General features: G+C 43.1%; 3 protein-coding genes across 6 annotated transcripts; all 3 read left to right on the top strand.

The window, feature by feature from the left end:
• Positions 1-2009: 2009 nt before the first annotated feature.
• Positions 2010-11595, top strand: LOC121623428 (urea transporter 1-like). The gene is made up of 9 exons (XM_041960701.1): positions 2010-2121; positions 2311-2500; positions 2680-2808; positions 3771-3900; positions 4196-4343; positions 4583-4717; positions 4806-4855; positions 4954-5187; positions 11359-11595. The coding sequence occupies exons 1-9, from the start codon at positions 2010-2012 to the stop codon at positions 11593-11595; spliced, it is 1365 nt and encodes a 454-aa protein (XP_041816635.1).
• A 161-nt stretch (positions 11596-11756) lies between these two features.
• Positions 11757-14876, top strand: zgc:122979 (uncharacterized protein LOC641576 homolog). 4 transcript variants are annotated; one of them, XM_041960505.1, is made up of 5 exons: positions 11757-11864; positions 12486-12813; positions 13196-13377; positions 13462-13647; positions 14643-14876. In XM_041960505.1, the coding sequence occupies exons 1-5, from the start codon at positions 11757-11759 to the stop codon at positions 14874-14876; spliced, it is 1038 nt and encodes a 345-aa protein (XP_041816439.1). The 4 variants fall into 4 exon arrangements, with proteins under 4 accessions (XP_041816439.1, XP_041816435.1, XP_041816438.1 ...); XM_041960501.1 differs by having other exon boundaries at positions 12468-12726; positions 13094-13647; XM_041960504.1 differs by having other exon boundaries at positions 13196-13647.
• A 2196-nt stretch (positions 14877-17072) lies between these two features.
• On the top strand, positions 17073-19588 carry hwa (huluwa). Its single transcript, XM_041960911.1, has 3 exons — positions 17073-17648; positions 18436-18634; positions 19422-19588. Exons 1-3 carry the CDS (start codon positions 17073-17075, stop codon positions 19586-19588), a joined length of 942 nt encoding a protein of 313 aa, XP_041816845.1.
• Positions 19589-20707: the final 1119 nt, after the last annotated feature.

Consider the following 20707-nt stretch of genomic DNA (forward strand, 5'->3'; position numbering starts at 1 on the left):
AGAAAAAATCCCTTCTTTGATTTTTGTTAACATATAAGACATTAAATGACTCACCTGCAAATGTGCAGACTGATGCAGTGTGGCTGAATTTACTTACAGTGCTATTGATCAGAAATAATAACCTGTCTTATTTGATTGTAGGTTGGGAACATTTATAAAGCAACAAATGAAACTCACCATTAATCAGAAATCAATAAATCAGTCACATCCAGTAGCAGCTTGTCAATTAATATTCTTTTAACGTCTTCAATTCTTACAGATCTTTCAAGACTCTGTTTTGCTTTCAGTCTGGAGGAAGAATTCTGTTTATTGATTGATTATTTGACGGTTGACTGAAGTTGGAGATTGATGTTGTTGCTGTTTTCTGTTTCTCCACTGTTGAACCCAGAGTTTGGCTGAACTTTGCAAAACTTGATTTGCATAAAAGCAGACAATTAGTGGAGGTGCTGCCACCACTCAACGAGCTTTTTTCATCCTAGCACGAATGAATAAGCGCCGACCCTGCAGCTGGTATTCAAGAGTGAACGAGCGTGACCACAGTTTGACAGCCACAGCAGCAATCTGCAGCAGTGTGGGGAAAGAAAGCAGCTCCCCGGGGGCCTTATCAAAATGCTAACAATAACAGAACAATATGATGGTTTGAAGATAACAACATCATGGTCTGAACTACCTGTGGACACAGACACGGGTTAGATAACAGTTTATAAGAGACGTGAGTGATTGTTTCACATTTGATGGTGCACAAAAGTTACTGCAGAGTTGTGTTCAGCAGCTTCCATATTTGTTGATTCTTAAGAAGTATTGTTGCGCAGAAGAAAAGAGGCTACCGACAGAGCTGAGAGATCAAGAGGTTCACCGCTCACTGTGCAACATAAACACACCCAGGCTTTCATGCAGGGAACTGTGACTGAGGATGTTGACGGTAGCAGTGGGAAGCTCTTTGGGAAATCTGCTTTGATCACTCCTTCAAAAAGAAATGAAAATAAAAAGAACAGAAAACGATGTGGCAAACTGGCGGTGAAGTTTCGATTTTAGCTCGCACTTCTCCGCTGGAATTGTTTCCACCTCAGGGAGCAAAGAGAATCAGACTGATTTGGTTTGTGTGCAGGGAGGTGTCGACTTGTCTGTAATTTGTGAGAAGCAGGGGAACTGTGGATGGCAATATGCGGCGGTGTCTGGGTCTAAATTAAGAGAATAACAGAAACGCTAATGAACATAACATTTGAATAATGTCATACCGGTTGGGTGATGAGGGGCTTTGTTGAGCATCAAACAGAAATCTGTGGAAGTAGAACAAGACTTATAATCTACAGTCACATTAGCGACTCCGTGAGGCCGTTCTGATGCTTTGTGCTAAATGCTGACATCGCCATGCTCACAAGGTCAATGCTAAAATGATGATGTCTTGCTGTTCTGATATATACCATGTTCACCATTTTAACATTTACTAATTGGAACTAAACAAAGTGCAGCTGAGGATAATACGAATATCATTTGTTTTGCAGGCATTTGGTTATAAACCAAAGATATAAAGAAATACTAATTTTGACCTCAGAATGGCCCAAATGCAGTTTAAGTAGTTATTTCAAAGTTGGCGCAATTCATCCAATGGGATGCGAATGTCTGAAAGAAATTAAATGGCAGTCCATGCAACATTTGTAGAGACATTTCACTCATAACTCACAAATGTCAGGGGGATCCCAAAACTTTAGTACAAGTTCTCTGTGAATCGTGAATTTCTGTATAAAATTTCATGCTGATCCATCTAGTAGTTGCTGTGATATCTCACTTTTTTCAATTTTGACCTGCCAGTGGTGCTGTGTAGAGCTGCAGAGGATGACCAAAGTCATTAAGATTCATTCACTGGGTACTATGAATACCATCCACCAATCCAGCCAATAGATGTGAGATCAGTCTGGACATTCTTTTAGTGAAAACCTGTTTTGCATGATTTGCTATATCATTACTGTACTAAAATGACATTGTGATAAACTCTACTTACAATTAGGATGGACAACTACAACCAGCCCTTCTGCGAGGAAGCTCCAGCCCGCTCCCTTCTCTGCAGAGCCGTTGGGCTTTTCACCGGGGACATGCATCTCTGCAGAGAATGGGTGAAAAGTAAGTGATCTATCTTATCCTCTACATCATGCAAATTATGCTGCAATAGGTAAAAGTGCGCATATGCAGTAAAACTACACGAATCTAAACTGAAAATGATATAATTTCATATTGCTTCAGCTTGACATTTCAGCCTTTTTGTAATGTAGATGATGACAGCTAATCAAATTCACGATCCATCTGTGACAGGACAGGCTGTGGTAATCCAGCTGCTGGACTGGATTTTCCGAGGGGTGGCCCAGGTCATGTTTGTCAACAACCCCCTCAGCGGGCTGCTCATCACGGCCGGCCTCTTCCTGCAGAACCCTTGGTGGGCTCTGAACAGCCTGCTGGGTACCCTCGCGTCGACTGTGTCTGCCATGTTACTGGGACAAAACAGGTCAGATGGTATCTCTTTATCCTTATTTGACTTCATCACCATGAAGCCATTATCGCTGCCTTTATATTCCCCGAGGCTACACTTTCTTTAGCTTTCGAACTGGGATATTTTCACAGTGTGTTTTCTCACTTAATTGTGTTTTACGCTCATGTTGGCGACATCTGTCATGTTCCCCTCAGGGAAGCTGTATCAGCAGGTTTATACGGCTACAATGGAACCTTGGTGGGCATGCTGATGGCTGTTTTTTCAGCCAAAGGGAGTTGGTACTGGTGGCTGCTGTTGCCAAATGTGTTCATGTCCATGTTGTGGTAAGTGTTCTCTTAAAATTCATCTGATTCATTTGATTGCACACACTTGGTAACTGCACACTGTAAAGAGGAAAGAGCCCAAGGCAGCAGCATGCAAAGTCGGGAAACTTAGCCTAGCATTAGTCTACAGTGTTAACGGTTGCAGAGACCTTGGCTGATGCTGAAAGGTGGGAGCAGGTGAGGAGGTGGGCAGGGAAGGTCGGGAGACTAGGCCTGTATTTGGAGCCACCTACTTTTATTTGCATGCTGCATACTACATGCTACATTTTGGCCATATCAGTAGTATAGTGGACAGTTTTGAATTCAGCCTAGGACAGGAGGGATATTTGAAAACCAGATGAGGGAAGGTGGAAAAGTCTGAGGGCATCTGGTGGATGAGAGGGGAATGGCAATGATGACCAAAAAAAAAGCTAGATGACCAGGCAGGTTGTTTTAGCCAGATTATCTACTGTAAACCACTTTATTTTCAGGCAAAAACTCAAAAAACAATGTAGGTCAAAGAGAACACACCCAAAATGTCTGCAATAATCCCTAATTGATCATTTGCTAGGCCCTGACCCCATTAATGGATGTGCTAGCAGTGAACTTAACCTTTTATCACACAAAAATGAACAAATGTACCACCTGTCTTTGGAAGTAACGCTGGATTAGGTTATTATTGCAGCTAGCACATGCTAACATTTGCAGTCTATGTTAGAGCAGATAAACACAAGGTTTAATCCATTCCTCACACTTTTCATCTTGAATTTATGGTTTTGAAAATGCTGACAAAAAAGACACCACCCTGCAGAGTTTGCATACGCTAAAAGTGTTAAGTATCTCTCTTACTTCAGCCCCACGCACACCGCCCGAGACACTGTACAAACATTCAAATTCTAACATAGCGCTGCACCATTAAGGTAAACATGAGCAATCTAGGTGGGTTTGGGCTTTTCACCCCCATTTCCTGTTTCTGTTCACAGCCCGGTGGTCTCCAGTGCTTTGTCCTCACTTGCCAGCAAATGGGACCTCCCAGTATTCACCCTGCCCTTTAATATTTTGGTGTGTCTGCACGTTGCAGCTACAGGAGCCAATCACCCCTACTTTCCAGAGGTACAGGACTGCCCTGTTATATACAAACAAGGATGCATATGATGAAAGTTTAGACTACATTTTCTTTACTTCCAGGTGGATTTCCAGCCAAATTACCTCCCGCACCCTCCTAATGCCTCCATCGAAAGCCTCAGTGTCTCTCAGGTATAAAAAGGAACGTCATAGTCCACTAGCGCTTTGAAAGTCTCCACGCAGTCTACATCATTATAGTGGCTGTATTGCACATATGTTATCTTAATTAATAACGTGTGCTAATTGTTTCAAATGTGAGTATATGGAGGCTTTCCATTTGCAGCTATTCCTGTCAGTGCCAGTCGGTGTTGGCCAGGTGTATGGCTGCCACAGCCCTTGGACAGGAGGTCTCATCCTTCTGGCCCTGCTGCTTTCCTCACCAACTATCTGCTTTCATGCCATGTTGGGCTCTGCTGCTGGCGTGCTGTCTGGTAAAAAGACTCTCCCATTTGCATACAAATATATGCATAATGTCTGCTGAGGCTACAGCGGGAGCCTTTGCTCTTCAAAGGGCACCGTGGCATTATGGTGAATGAACCATGTTTTCACAAATAATGCTGTATGGCCTTTCATGACTCAGTTTTCAAATCTGACATTTGTGCAATTGTTGTCGCTCTGTAATAATACATTTCATGGGGAACATCGAACTCTTCTCCGATGTGTGGTGCAGGACTTGCTCTGGCAGCTCCTCACAAGGACATTTACTCAGGGCTGTGGGGATATAACAGTGTCCTGTCGTGCATTGCCATTGGAGGGGTCTTCTATGTTCTAACGTGGCAAACCCATCTACTGGCTCTAATATGTGGTAAGATTGGCAAAGAGCACGATCACTCTCTTCTTTCAGGCAGCTGCACAGAAAGTTTTTTCGATTCAAAATCTAAGTTTCTTTCCAGCACTTTTCTGTGCATACATGACTGCAGCGATCTCAAAACTGATGTCTATGGTGAGTAAGAAACTTTCTGTTACGATGTCATTTGATCACCCAAATGTCTCTCACATCATGTGTCATGCTCTCCTCTCCTATGACATCCCCCTTTTCAGCTGGCATTGCCAGCCTGCACGTGGCCTTTCTGCCTGTCCGCTTTCATCTTTCTCCTCATTTCCTCTGAGATCCCAGCCATCTGCAGACTGCCTCTTTCTGCGGTCTCCTACCCCGAGGAGAATCGCCGCCACCGGAGACAATTAAAGGCCTCGGAGAAAGCTCGGCACAGTCAGCAGAGCAGCAGCCAAGAAGAGGCCCAGCTGAAGGAGAGTGGAGGTCCAAATGTCCAGCTGGTAGTGGAGAGGGGCTGCAGTGAATATATGTATGACTAGAGGGGATGCTCTTTACCTCTGAGGGTTTACCTCATGGAAATATAGGAACTGTACGATGATATACAGTTTTGCTATTTCCTCTCTTACATAACGATATTTGTTATACAAAATGGCTGCATGGGAGGGAGAAATGTTACCTAAATGGCAAATATTTTCTTATGCAATGCAGCTATTCTGCACAGCAGAGGGCAGCACTTTCCAAGGAAAGACAAGAACCGCTGATGCCCGGAAATTCAATAACACTGAGGAAAATACTGAGCAGGCTTGAATGTAGGATTGCAGTTATGTGCACCAACGTTGTTAGCAATAATACACATTGTATGAATCGTCGTGTGGTTCGTCGTCGTGTGCGTTATTCGTTTTTTCTCTCGTCTCAACAGCAACATTTTAGTGGTTGCTGTGAGAGGGTTTAAAATGCAGCAGCCACAGCGTTTCATTAGAGCAGATAGTGAGCTGTAGGGGAGATTTCATAAAGTGCTCCCCCAGAAAAAACACCCTCTACTCTGCCAGGCATAATCCGTCTCCGCCTTCTGTACTCCAATCTGTGCTATTGTTTCCTCTCATCGCTTCTCTTTACCCCTCTTCAGGTTTCTTGCAATGCCTCTACCACAGTTTGACATGTTTTTATAAACCCTTTTCACTTATTTACAACTACTTCCTTCCTCCACGTCTCTCTTCAGCCATGATTTGTCGTCCTCTGTCCTCATGTTCCCTTTTGAGGACGGTTTTTCTACTTTTTCCTAAAGCAAGAAGATATTGATCCCTGCGAAAAGAGGCTACCGAGATGTCAGCCGATGAAGCACGCAGAGCTCTGTCTGGGCCTGCGTCTACATTTATGTTTACATTTATGACTAAATCTTTGTGCGTCCTTATTGCCATCTGTCTGTCTGTGTATCTGAGGCACATGGCTTTCGTCTAGCCAGTGTTACACATAAGAGACAGTCACACTCCCAGACATGTGTGGGAGCTGTGGTACATCGGGGGAGAAGGTGTGAGACGAGGGAAGGGGTGTAAGCTGAAAATGAGAACATTTCATTTTCTTGCCTGGTGATAAAATATGACTTGTTATGACTGTTTTCTTTCTCGAATGTCCAATGTGCAGGTTTTTTTCTCTCTGCCATCCAGTTGAACCCAATAACTCCTCAAATCAAACCATTTTTTACTTAGAATTCTGAAGGCATCACAGAGGGAGACTTTCTTTTTACTCTTATCCGCTGTAGCCTGTAGGTTAGAGTGACCTCAGTCAGTGGATTTTACTGTGGCCTTTTACACAACGTTGATTCATCCAGCGACCTTTGAAGGACGGGATAAGTGTCGGCAGTGGGACGATGTGAGATGAGGTTGGTGTCACTTCCCCTGTGTCAGTGCTGTGTGCTCACAGCAGCGTGATTCACCTTCCCTAGTCCCCTGCAGGCAACACCTACTGCTCCCACAAAACATAACAGGTTAGAGTGAGACAGAGCTGAACCTGCAAGAGATAAAACCTCACCACACAGTCACGTACACCTGCATGCATGCAGAGAAAAAAAAGCATGTGTCAGTCTCTATGCCAGCTGTTTGTCTGCTCTGGTGTCTGTCGGTTACAAATAGCAAGTGTCATATAACAATGTAGGCCAAGGTATTTTATAACTGTGGTGAAAAATGGATCAACAGAGAGAAGATAACAACATTAAGGACACAAGAACAGGAGAAATGTGTGTATCGTCTGTGCTTATGGTGTGGGCAAGTGATGGAAATCGAATTATATGTATAATAATAGATCACTGAAGTTAAGTCCTCTGCATTTTTTTTCTTTAAACTTGTGGAGTAACCTGGACTTAGTTCACATTCTGCTATTAAAAACCTACATATGGTGGGTGTTACAGCGTTAACTCATATCCTTTAAGAGTAGGTTAAACATGAGCCAAGCGCACACAATCCCTCATTCATTGTAATGTGTAGCCTTGAGCCTCTAATGCTAAGCTACGTTAGCCTGCCTCCTTGTGTTTCCACCAACGGCCAACATGTAAGAATGGACGACGTGACAGCTCCTCAAAAGTGAGGCCAAGCCATCTCAAACGCCCCCTGGTGGCTGGCTGCAGTATAAGTCATGTATGCTGCCCCCACCCATGTTAGCAGATGGGTAAAAAATCAAAGTACACATGTCATAAAGTTTTCTCAAAGATAGTTTCTGTCATTTTAGGTAGTTGTTGTCATGCTGATGTATGTTCAAGTTTATTTATCTGTTAAGGTTTGGTTTTAATTTATCATTTGATGCTATAAGAAGGGGGTGTAACGTCATGATTGACAGCTAACCCTAACCTGTGATTGAGTCAGGCAGGTGTGTAGGCAGGACCTCGGCTACATCCCGGATAACCACTGCTCCGACTCCTATTTACAGTCATTGGTTTCCACCAATCAGCCAATCAAATTTATTGTTGTTGTTTTTGTGTGCACCCCAGGAAGTCTCACAACCGCTTTGGGGAAGCAAGTGGGGATTTTAATAAATCCATCCATCTTACAGTAGTTTAGGGTGTTGCCATAGTTTAGGGTGTTACCATGAAAATGAATTACACCTGAGGCTAAATGTCATCAGGTATTTAGTTGTAAACTAAAGTACTCAAGTACTAGAGTACTAATTACCAAATTTTATAGTAATCCATCCGTCATCTGGGAATAATGAATGTTTAAACTAAACTTTTGTGGCAGTCCATCAAGTATATTTATTGATTTCCCTTGGAAGTCAATAAATATATCCTGAGTAGATGTTGAGGTATTTCACAGGAACACTGAAACTTTGACCTGCTGGTCACACCACAGGAAATGTCGGGGATCATCCTCTGGTCACCATGAATATCTGGACCAAAGTTTATACTAATCCATTTAATAGTGTGGAGAATACAGAGCAGATTTAAATGTAGGAATACAATTATTATTGCTGTATATACAGACATTATGAGCATTGGTAGGATACACAATTTCTATAACTCGATGTGTACTAAAGCAAAGGAAAAGTATTTTACTTCCCTGTGTTCCATTTTATTTTAAGTATTTGATTACAAAAACATACACATATGGAGCTTTAACCCTGCAGAGGCCACAAAATAAAGCAGACATAGTGGCTATTCAACGCATTTACTATGAGCGTGTGAGAACACCACAAGAACAGTAGGCTCCATCTAAGCTGTCCGCCTTCTCGTCACCTTATAATAACAGTGTCAGGGCAGCTTGGAACCTTAATTAGCATGATTTTCTCCAAGACTGACAGGCAACTTTGTCTGTGTTTCTGTGAGAGAGCCATCGTGAATGTGTGAAAAACAGGCCAAACACACGGTCAGACTGTTCCCGTGGGCAGGAAGAATGAGCGCTATGTGAGAGGCTGTTCTGATTCACTCTATCCTGCTCAACCTGTGAATAGTATGTAAGAGCTGCTATCTGGTGCATGACGCTCCTGGCTCAACATGGCCAAGCCAAATTTGTCTGCCGTTTCCTGAAAGACGAAAGGAGAATCCCCAGGAAACTCCATCCCCCATTGGATGCGTGAAGCATCGCAGCGGAGGAAGCACTGCCATGTATGTACGCTCCCCGTGACACTGATTTCCATATCCATGGCTGCGCCGCCGGCTGCAGTCGACTCCATGTCGTAATCTTGTAGTATGATCTCTAAATAGACACAGTGACTGGTTTTCAATGAGAGCAAAAGTGTGATACAAGCAGATGACATCAAAAAGGAGTGACTTTCGTGTAGTGATGATTTTAAGTCAAGAACATTATGTGGGTCCGTTTGATGTTTTTACATGTTTTATTTATGTGAAACATCACACGAGCCCTCATGAACAGACTTCCCTCGGTCACTGCTCTGATCTTCACAAAGTAGCTTCTTGGTTTAGGGGCTGTGTAGAAGTTGTTAAGGGAGAGGGTCAGAAAAAGGAGGTGCTATGTGTTTTTTCTTCAGCTGAAGGGAGGGTTGTCTGATGTTTTCAGAGAGCAGAGGAGGGTCTTTTTCATCTTTTTTTGCCAGATTTATTGAAAAAAAGCCTTTTCTCAGAATATGTGAGGCCTTTTGTGCAGACCATATCATAAATGTGCATTTTGCCATGCGCAGAGGACAACACTCCTATGAGCTGAAGCTTGTGCCCTGTTCAATGCAGTGACAGTGGTAATAATATTAATTTTGCAGCTCCTCAGTAGCTTGAAGGCTCTGCTAACAGGATGCTCTTATGTTTCTGGTACATTTGGTGCTTTTTCCACTACAAATGTGGGATTCTGGCCGTTTAAAACGTATTGTTACTTACTACATATTTATCTTCAACAGAGCTGACTTAGTAGAGTTTTGCATTTTAAAAAGAAAATGTAAGATTTGACAACCGTCCCTAAGCCAGTAATTTTCATACAGTCCCTTATTATGATGGACTCAAAATCATCTAAAAACTGTTTATTATTGTTTCTGGCATGGTAATCAGCACCCGTCAGTCAGTCAACAAGCTTTTGAGGCGATATCTTGAATTTTCACAGAAGGAAGATTTGTGAACACTTAGCGAACAACACAAGGTTTTTAACACATTCAGTTACATAACTCGAAGCTGCACTTTACTTCCACAGCTGCTGGTTATTAAATGGCTCATTTGCATTGGTTTGCAATTATTGTCTGTGGCACCATCATACACAGTGGCTGTGCAGAACTGCGTGGGTGGACACGTTTAAATGAACACCTGTGCAAGCTAATGGATACAGAAAGCATTAAATAAATACTGCCGCAGTCAAGCTTATTGACCTTTTCTTTGAAACGGCTTTAACAGAACAGTGTGGGTCCTAGTTCATTCCAGCTACGGGAAATAAAAGCTGGAAACATTTAGAGTGCTGGTTAATGGCCATCTTTGAGGTTTTAATTTGCTGTACTTTTGTTTTGGATTATGTTAAATTGTAAGGTGCACATTTTTTTTTTCTCCCCACCCATTATTTATATTGAGGGAAGTGGAAAAACAATGCAATACGGACAAGGAGCCTAAATTGCATGTTTACTCCACCATGGTAGTATACATATTTACTCATATACTTGAGTACAAGTTCAACTTTACTTAAATATCACTATGTTATGTCACTCTTCTTCTTCACTACATTCATTTTACGGATGTACAGATGTAAAAATCATATATTAAGCTTGTAAATTGCATTGTATCGTTAGATTAAACCAGATTATCTTTTTGGCCTGTGACCTGACAAGAAAACAGTGGTTGGGCCCAAAAGTCAAATTTCAGATATGACTTGTTAGGCTCCACCAAGGAGCAGTTGCCCCTCCAGACTTCTCAGATGGTTTCATCATCATCCGGGCTAAGATGAGAGAAAAGTCCAAAAAAAAAAAAAAAAAAAAAAAAGGAATAGAAATTTGAGCAGCAGAACTCTTTCTTGTTTTTTGGCATTCTTCTCCACCCCACCAGGAAACCCTGAGACTGGGAACCGTTGGACTATAAAGTCGAAATGTACATTGAGTAGTTAAAACTAACTTTACCAGCTAAAACAGTAAAATGCTACATACACATGTGAGGCTTTGCTATTAGTAATCTAATGATGCCACGTGTAATAATATATCACTTACAGAGGCAATTTTTCTGCAGAATGAGTGCTTTTACTTACGTAGGATTTTGAATGCAGGACTTGGAATATTTCTACATGAATGTATTTACTTTTATTTAAGTAAAGGTTGTGGACACTTTCATCTCTGTTACTGCTATTTTTTTTGAATTGCGTTACATAAGGGTGACACATATTATTGTGTCAACCTTATATAAACCTTGATTGATCATATAGCCTTACCTGAATATGCTCCTTTACATATGTGACTGTTAAGCTTTGCACACAGGTATCACTGCAGAATAACAGTCTTCTTAAAATAGCCGATGGAAGTAGCCCTAAAAACCCATTAGAATAATTTTTTAAAAAGTAGTTCAGTTCCCTGCATCCTCTCATGCACAGCAAAGATATATATTGCCTTAATATTAATAATAGCCTTAAAACGCGTGGGCTCCTGTTAAAATGCACAAAATGTGCACGAAGAGTCATTTGAGGATGCCTGAGTGACTGTCTGGACGCTGTCTGGACAGCCGGCAGGATTTTATAACTGCATGTCTGGTTCTTCTGTTCTGTTCTGTTCAGTCTGTGGAGGAAAAAAAAGAACTCTCTGTTCTGTGTCGTGACTGTCTGCTCGGCTCTGCCTTCAAGAACTCCGGAAACAAGTCTCGAGATGGACAAGGAGGCCGCAACATCCGCGTGATCATCGCCGGCGAACCAATGGCCTTCCGCCGAGCGATCCGAGGACACCGGCATCCCCTGCCGCGCGTGAGGAAATGGGCGGGCCCGGGGAAAGCTCGGTCACGCCGCGTGGGCGGGTGAGAGTGTAGTAAAGGAGCTGCCGCGGCGGTATTTATCAGAGAGTCGAGCAGAGCTCAGACAGGACGAAGCCCGACGAACCGGAGCGATTTCAGCACCAGCGCGACTGGACAGCGACACGTAGCCCCACAAACCACTAACAAGCAGCGCCTCAGCCTCTCATCATGGTTCTCATCTGGACTCAGTTCGGCGTGAAGCACAAAAATGTCAATGTCAAGTGCAAAGTGCGAGTTATGCACAGAGGTGACAGCTCAGGCTCCTCATCATCAGCGGTAAGTACTTTTTTTTCCTCTTAAAGCCGCTAAATCATTGTTAAATCGAGTTGAATGTGCTGTTTCATAAAAGGAATGTTTAAGTCATCTTTGTTGTACCGGCATCCTTCTGTGTTCAGTCAACACCTGGCTGCTTGCTGTTGCTGTGGCTTCACTCACATGCAAGAGTCGCTGATTCCCGTTCAGCCAATCGCTGCGGAGAATCTGGGTCGTTGGGGGAAATCTTTCGCCCCTCACGGTTCCCCCACAAACGATTTCCGCCCCTTTTCTCTCACGCTGAGTTGTGCATCATCTTATAAAATTCATGATGCAGTTGCACGGCAGCGCAGAGATAAGGGGATATTCCCAGAGAGAGTGTTGGCTGGGGGGCTGAATTTCTGCATATTCATGGGTACTCTGCAGCAGTTGGTGTGGAGGATGTCCTGTGCATCATCCATCCTGTTTTGTATCCTAGAGGATGAATGTTTTAATTTGCATGCATATTCATCATCAGCTGATTACGACACTTGTATGTGCACCCTTGCAAAATAGAGCAAATTCTTCGTTTTTTTATGAATGGCAATAAGCAAATGGTCTCATGCCTGATTGTTCTCCTCTCCACAGGAGAGCACCAGGTCTGAGCAGGACACGCCCTGCCTGTCCATCAAGCCCACAGGCAAGGACTTCTACAAAGTCCTGGGCGTCTCCCATGAATCCAACGAGGACGAGATCAAGAAGGCCTACAGGAAGCTGGCTCTCAAGTTCCACCCGGACAAGAACAGCGACGCCGATGCAGAGGACAAGTTCAAAGAGATCGCAGAGGCCTACGAGATCCTGACAGACCCCAAGAAGAGGAGCATATACGATCAGTTCGGAGAAGAAGGTGAGACTGAGGGAGTTTTGACAGTGCTGCGATTTCATTTACAGGAGTTAAATGCCTCAAATAGTCACTGCCATCTGGCTAATTACTGTAGCATGGGCTGGTGGATTAACTATTCATGTCAACATCAAGGCTAAATACTGATATGCAGTGGGAGGATGATGACTAAAATGCTTCCACTCCTATTAAACCAGCTAAACGTGCAGCGTAGACAGCTGTGGTGCTGATGAATTATTCAGGGAGTAAAACTCTTAAAAAGCAAATTTGGTAAGTTTAGTAAAGCAGAAGGAGTGAAAGAATGAAGCATCAGGCAACGCTGCAGATTTTAATGAATTTAACTGAGCTCTTCCTGTTTCTTTGTGTTTCCTAGGCCTTAAAAGTGGAATGTCAATGACAGGCCAAGGCAACGTTTTCCGCAATAATTTCCCCGGTGACCCCCACGCCACCTTCTCCTCCTTCTTCCACGGCTCAGACCACTTCGACATCTTCTTTGGCTGTGACGCTGACGGCGAGGATGATCTCTTCAACCCCTTCAGACGCTTCCCCTTCAGCCACGTGGGCGGGTTCGCCGGCCCCGAGGGCGGCCTGCGAAGGGGCCAGCGGCGGCTGCAGGGCGACGAGGTCGTGCACGACCTGCTGGTGACCCTGGAGGAGGTGCTGCACGGCTGCACGAAGCACGTGAAGATCACCCGCAGCCGCCTCAACCCGGACAGCCGTAGCCTGCGGTCTGAGGACAAGGTGCTAAATGTGGTGGTGAAGAAAGGCTGGAGGGCGGGCACCAAGATCACCTTCCCCAGGGAGGGAGACGAGACGCCCAACAGCACCCCTGCAGACATCACCTTCATTCTCAGGGACAAGGATCACAGCCAGTACAAGAGAGACGGCTCCAACATCGTCTACACAGCCAAGATCACCCTCAAAGAGGTGAGTTTGGTGCATTCACATCAGGCTTAAAGGTCTGGCAGGGTTACGAGTCCTGAGCAAATGAATGACTTATTATGAAACATGTGGCTGGTCTATAAGTAGATATACTATGTAACGTTGCCAGCCACTTACACCGACACAGAGAAAGACTCAAATCCATCCACCACACTTTACATAACAGCCCAATGATGCATACTCTCGAATACCGCAGAAAATCGATCACTGAAAGGCATCAATAAGACACAAGGCGGAAGGTACGACCTCTGCCAAATGCAGGGAGGCTCGTACCTTTGAATGCAGTCTCAGAACATTCTGTCCTGTTCTGTTGTGGCCATCTCAGCCACCAGCTAACAATGGGCTGACCGACCCCCGCTACCAGAGCAGCAGCAGCAGCAGCAGCAGCCTGCCAACGCCTCGGTTACCTCATCAGCCCCTGCAGAGCGAGAGAGAGCAGGAGCTAAATTTAGCCTCGGCGCTGACTGCCCCCACGAATCGCACTTCTCTCTCCCTCTCAACTACTATGTGCGCTGCAGACTCCTCTGCCTTTACAAGGCAGGCGGGGAGGCAGCGTTTTTTTTGGCTCGCTCCGTCGCTGGCTCTCACTTCTGCCAGCCCACGCACAGATTAGCAGGGTTGCAGTCACAGAGATCGGCATTTCAAAGAGCCCCTCCGTCTTCCTATGCCTCCTTTCAGTCACTGAAGCACTTAACTCCCACACACAGCCAGGAAATAGGGCAACGATTATAACATCTGTAACACCGGTTTGTTGCATAACACAGAAAATCATTATGCTTTCACAAAGACAGATGCTCCATATTTATCTGTTATGCAACTTGACACTTTTAAAGATCAGGCGTTTAATTGATTTTTTTTTCCTGGCTGTTGTTCCAAGTGTACTACATCCCATTGAGGCCACTCAGGAAGCCTTACGAAACATGTTCTAAATATAACAGGTCTACAGAACTAACTTTTTCTTCCTTTTTCGCACCCTCCAGGCTCTCTGTGGCTGCACAGTTAACGTCCCAACACTTGACAACCGGATGATGCCTCTGCCGTGCAGCGACGTCATCAAGCCGGGTGCTGTGCGGCGGCTGAGGGGCGAAGGTCTGCCCCTGCCCAAGAGCCCGTCGCAGCGAGGCGACTTGGTGGTGGAGTTCCAGGTGCTGTTCCCCGACAGGATCCCACCACAGTCTCGCGAGATCATCAAGCACAGCCTGGCCCAGTGCTAGGCCGCGTTCATCCGGTGGCCTGATCGACGCAGCTTCACCATGCGTGTGTGTTGTTATCAGTTCACAAACACAGCCTTGCCCAAGGTGCTAGTATCACAACCAATCACAACCTCTTATTGTGTTTGGAAATGGCAAGTAGCGCTTAAGTGAGATGTAGTTGACTTTCTGCAGGCACGACGCACAACAACTATGATGCCACACGAGCAGTGAGTTCAGAAGTGACGAATGGGGTCTTTGGTATCTGAGGGCATCCATTGACTCAATAGCCTTTCTCTTGAATGAAAAGGTGTCTGTACTGTTATACTTGCAAACCTATAGCAGGATATCAGTGTGCTATTCAAGTCTATATAGACTTCCTTAAACCTGAATGGTAGAAACATGCTATGAAACAACTTTATTATAGTTATATGGTGTTCATATGACTGATCTTTTGCATTGATTTATTACAATAGCAAAATATACTTGTGTACAAAGATCTACTTTGTGTACAAAATGCAAAAACATTGTCTCTAAGAGAGATTCATCTGTCAAATGTTCTATTGAATTATTTGAAATGTTTGTATATATTCTGCAGCGTTGATGTATTATTACCTGATAGAGACATGTGGAAGCATGAAAAATAAAGAAAAACAAGGAATTTGACTTCTGTCCTCCAATGTTCTTTGTCATAAACATGGATTTTAAAAGACAGCATACATGTATAAGTGAACTACAAAAGTCCCCAGCAAACTACCAGACCAGTGGTAGAAAGTAACTAAGTACACTTACTCAAGTACTTCAATGTACTTTACTTAAGCATTTCCATTTTATGACACTCCACCAAATCACAGAGGTGAATATTGCACTTTTTACTCCACTGCATTATTCTGACAACTTTAGTTAGTGGTTATTTTTCATATAACAAGTTTTATATCTACAAATCTGGTGACGACTAAAGTGTACTCTATAGGTTGATGGAATTCTCTTATTTCTTAAAACGAATAAACTATTTAAACCCTCTTGGATTAGCAGGAAAATGCATCATCACAAAGCTGAAAACAGGCTGTTTTTCCTGAATGACTTTTTAGAGCTGCCACAAACATATGATGATCTTATAGAATATGATGCATTGCTGTAGATTAAAGCCAACAGCTATAAACTGCAACATACACATGAATGCAGCAGTAATATTGATCCAAAAACATCTGATATAAGAGTAAAACAATGACGGGGAGCATTCCCAGATGAAAGAATAAAGCATGTACCTACACATTTTGTGCTATTTTTGTCACCTTCAAGTATACTTAAATATACTCAAGTAGTCCTTGAGTACCACTTGAGAAACACTTGAGTATACTTGAAGGCATTCGAAACACTTAACAAAACATATACTTGTATAAGATCATCCATGTGTTAGAAATATACTTAAAATTAAGTGAAATGAATTAAGCATGCTAATAATGTTTTTGTTTTCATTTTTAATGACATCTTTTTAGAAGCACAGTTTTTAAAAGTACATGTCAAACACACTTTAAATTAAGCACAAAAGTAAAAGTGTACTTGCAATGACTTTTATATAGTTATATATACTAATACACTAAAATATACTACTTTTTGACCTTGGTTCTCCTGCACAATGAACACTTTCACTCTTCATACTTTAAGTGAATTTTGCTGATAATACTTTGACTTAATTAAGGTTTTGAATGCAGAACATGTGAGGTATTAGTACTTTTATTTAAATATACTTCTTTCAGCACTCTGTCTGACACTGCAGTCATTAAAATCACCATTCAGAGCATGAAGCTCGTCGCTGCAGTGATGCAGGAGTCTGGACACCTGCTGCCATCTAGCGGCCATCGGTCGCTACAACAAGGCGAAACACCCCGCACATAATAGGACGCACCTGTTGGTCCGCGGCTGCCACCTGGGAGCGCGCAGCACAGTCGTCCAGCTCAAACCTTTGCTTTGTTAACACTGACAGTAATAGTCCACAATGATGAAGACAAGAGTGACAAAAGACAACAGTCACATTTGGAGACTGTTTATATTTGAGATGCAGGCGGGCGTGTTGCTGTTAGATAAAAAATCAATTAAAACACAAAGTAGTCCACCTTGATTGACACACCGAACCACCTGTGCGTTCAGAGACAACGTGAAATATCAACTGAGATCAGCACTTCTCTAAAATTCACCCTCCATGTCCTCTGGGATGAAATGTCTCAAACAAGTCAGAGCGCCCCACCAGATCTGACTGAAGGTTTCCCCGTGACAAACCTGACTTTGGTCGTGCTTTTGCTGATACCCTGTGTGATCATCCTGCTTCTGCTCAACTGCCTGTTTCTGGGCTACAAGTTCCTGATCCTGTCAAAGAGGAGCAGCAGACGGAAGCGAGAGGACGCGGAGGAGATGCTTCTGCAGTCCAACCTGCAAAGAGCCAGACGTGTGTCCGACGTGGCCTTCCCTCCGCTGCAGGACGGGAGGAGAGCCTACATGTCCCTTTCGGAGCCTGCCCTGCCCCATCCTGTCACCTCCTCCAGGGCTTCGTCCAGGGAGAGGGCCGGGCTGGGTCACGGGTTCCGGCTCCTGAGGCCAGATGGTGCCACCGGCTCAGGGTCCCTGAGGGCGCCGAGCACCATCAGGGCCACTTCCCCGAGATTCGACCTGCCCTCCGGCTCACGGGCATGCAGCATCAGCAAAGCGGGCTGGTGTAGAAGCGCACCAGTGTTGCTGCAGTCCAGTGATTCAGAGGCTGAAACCAGAGTGAACCTTGTTCCGCCAAACTCTCCAACAGTGAGTGGAAATATCTCCAAACACCCCAAAAGGCTGCGATGTGATCAGGGGTAACTGACAGGGGCCGTTTTTGTAGTTATGAAGATTGACAGTGATGCAAGTAAAGGAAGGTTTAAACTAATAGTAATAGGATTTAATGCAAATTCAGAAATATGCACCATTTTAGCAGAACATGAGGTGAAATAGTGAAGGTCTTGTAATTTTGACAGCAGGCCTCAGGATCAGCTGATGAAGCAGGGCCCAAATTGCTTTAGTGCTGCATTTTCCCACGTCACCAAACAAAGTTACAGTTAAAAGTAATGCAAACCAATTGCCGAAAAGTGAAGTTGGGATTTTTGAGGGCCCCTGGAGGTCTGGACCCCCGGGGAAGGTGCTCACTCTGCCCGGTTAGTAATCCAGCTGTGTTATACAGTGAACCTGATGTTGCATGTTTAAAAATTTGATTTTTAAATATCGAAACAGGAATAAACATTTTGATTCTCACTCAACACATTTTGGAAATATTTCAGCTTGTTGGAAATGTATTGAAATGTTAATGTTTGCTTTCTCCTTCCACTCAGAGGTGTTTTTTCTCCAGAAGTGTAATTAGTTATAGTTTTTGTATTCAGTTAGTCAATTGCATTTTGCTTTATGTGCACAGATTCCAAGCTTCAGTGTCACAGCCCCACATTTCTAGTTATCACGATCCAGCATATTAGTGTATGTTTGGTGCACCAGACCCAACCTCCAGTCCAAAGCACAAAGCAAATCTTAAGTGTGAGATCTGCATTTCCTCCTGTGTTCGCAGCAGGAGGCAGAACATGTGGGTCACATTCGTCGGAGCAGTACTTACCAGATGCTGACAGATGTGAACCCAGGTGTTGCAGTGCATGTGTTTGACAAAGTGGACACGGAGTGCGAGTACACCAGCCCGCCCTCGGAGGCGTCCTGCCTGAACACATCCGCAGTGGGTCCTGGACTAGACAGCGACTTCGGTGCCAGTGCAGGTACACCTCAGTCTCCTGTCAGCCTGGCTGTCATTAATAACTAATGTTAGCAGCTGCAGACTGAGGATACAGTGCAATGAAACAACACAGAGACCATTGTACATCAGTATGAGTCGGTAATTTTGATCATTCATAAATAATTGTTCTTTCTGAATTAAATCTGATTGGAATCTGATCGCTAGTTTAATGGAAAAAGTTGTTTAACAAATGACAGTTTCAAAGGAGTCCTGTAAAGCTATAATAATGCTTTGTAAATGAAAAACAAACAGTGAAAACAAGGTGAGCGCTGCTTTTAAGATAGACGGTAAGTTTAATGTCATTTAAAGGTCAAATGTGTGCAAAGATACGAAAAGTGTATTTTAATGTTGAATGAGACCTCTGTGAATCCACCTGATTGTTTGTAGATTAATAAATATGGAAATTCATCCTTATAGTCTGGATTAATCTGGAAAATTGAATTTTTTGTTGATGTTAAATCTTTTTCCCTGAGGCTGTAATTTTCCAGACAAAATGTGTTTATATAAATTCAGCTGTTATGTTAAAGAGCTGCAAAAATCCTGTGTTTTACTTATTGGTACTTCATTTGGATGTTTGAGCCTCACTGTGTAGAATGATGAATGTGCAGAGGAGGCTGTTCTCCACGTTCATCTGCTGAAGGTGAATCGGAGGTTGAGACCTGTGTATAAGCATGATTTTGTGGACTGACAACTAGATTTGAATTCAATATCTGTAAATCAGACACAAATTCTGACTCAAATCAGCGTATTTTGATGTGATTTCTTCGCAGGCGTCTCCCTGCGGATTCTGTCAGCAGACAGTGACGGCCTGTCCAACGGCGTTCTGGCTTCAGCACTGGAGTGGGATTATTATGACCCCTGCTATGTGAAACAGAACAATGTTCCCAAACATAAACACCACAGACCTGTGATGCACACCAAACAGTACTGGGTGTGATGGGTGCTGTCAGTGGGATTAGTAGTTTTAATGTTTATTTTTAATTTCTTATTTATTTAATTTAAAGAACCTATGCATGTTTTATTTTTTGGAAATGTCTTAATATATTACATCTCACTAATAATCACTGAGTTTCCACTTTTGATGATGAAGACTGCACTCTGCCACTGACTTTGTTCAAACTGTGAAATATTTCCGATGCACCCTCACTTCAGTTATTGTGACATATTTACTATCCACCTCTTCACTTACGTTCATATTAATTATAGTCACTCATTCATGTTAACAGCCAGTTCTGGATTTCAGAAACATTCACATTAAGTTTTTTTTCACTTCTATTGTTTGCTTTGATTCACTTTGACCAATAAAGACTCATTTAGAATTAAGTGATTATTACTTTCATCTTTCCAGTGAAATCAATAAAATTATTTTCACACAAGATACAGTGTTAAGGAATAATTTTTCAGTGCAAAACAGACAAAATATTTATGGGTTTAGGCAATATTACTTAAAAAAAAAAAAATACTGGTACTGGCCTGTACCATGAAACATGTTTGTGTTTTTAAGTTGATGCTTAAGATTTTTCTGATTTGGATGTCTCGTACCACTCCTCACCAGAAGAGGGCACTGGTGTGTGGCTGGTGTTAGTGTTTTACCCTGTTTAAATACAAACGGAAGTAGAAAACTAATTACAACAAGCCTTCACTGTAGTTACACTGCACTGTGATAAATATCATGAGACTTAACCCGATTTAACTTGATGGATGCTTGCCATAAATATAGAGGAAAAAGTAAGTACAGTGGCTGCAGCCTGGTATAGAACAGACTTTGGTAAACAAGCAAAAACATGTTCATTTAATTTCTTCTTTCTCAGTGCAGTGCAGAATGCCTCAACCCAGTCATTAAAAAAAAAGTGTATTTGAGCATTATACTATTCAGATTTGATCATCACTACCCTCACACTGGAACTTAGAGTCTAAAGCCATAACCACAGCAACCTCTGCAAGAATGAGGCTGACAGATGTTGTACACTAATAACACATTTTAAAAAATAAAGGAGAGAAGAAAGATAGCTTCTTTACTGTTACTACTACTGTTTACTGTTCTGCTCAACAAATG

Source organism: Chelmon rostratus, chromosome 19, assembly GCF_017976325.1.
Source record: "Chelmon rostratus isolate fCheRos1 chromosome 19, fCheRos1.pri, whole genome shotgun sequence".
Classification (NCBI taxonomy): Eukaryota; Metazoa; Chordata; class Actinopteri; order Chaetodontiformes; family Chaetodontidae; genus Chelmon; species Chelmon rostratus.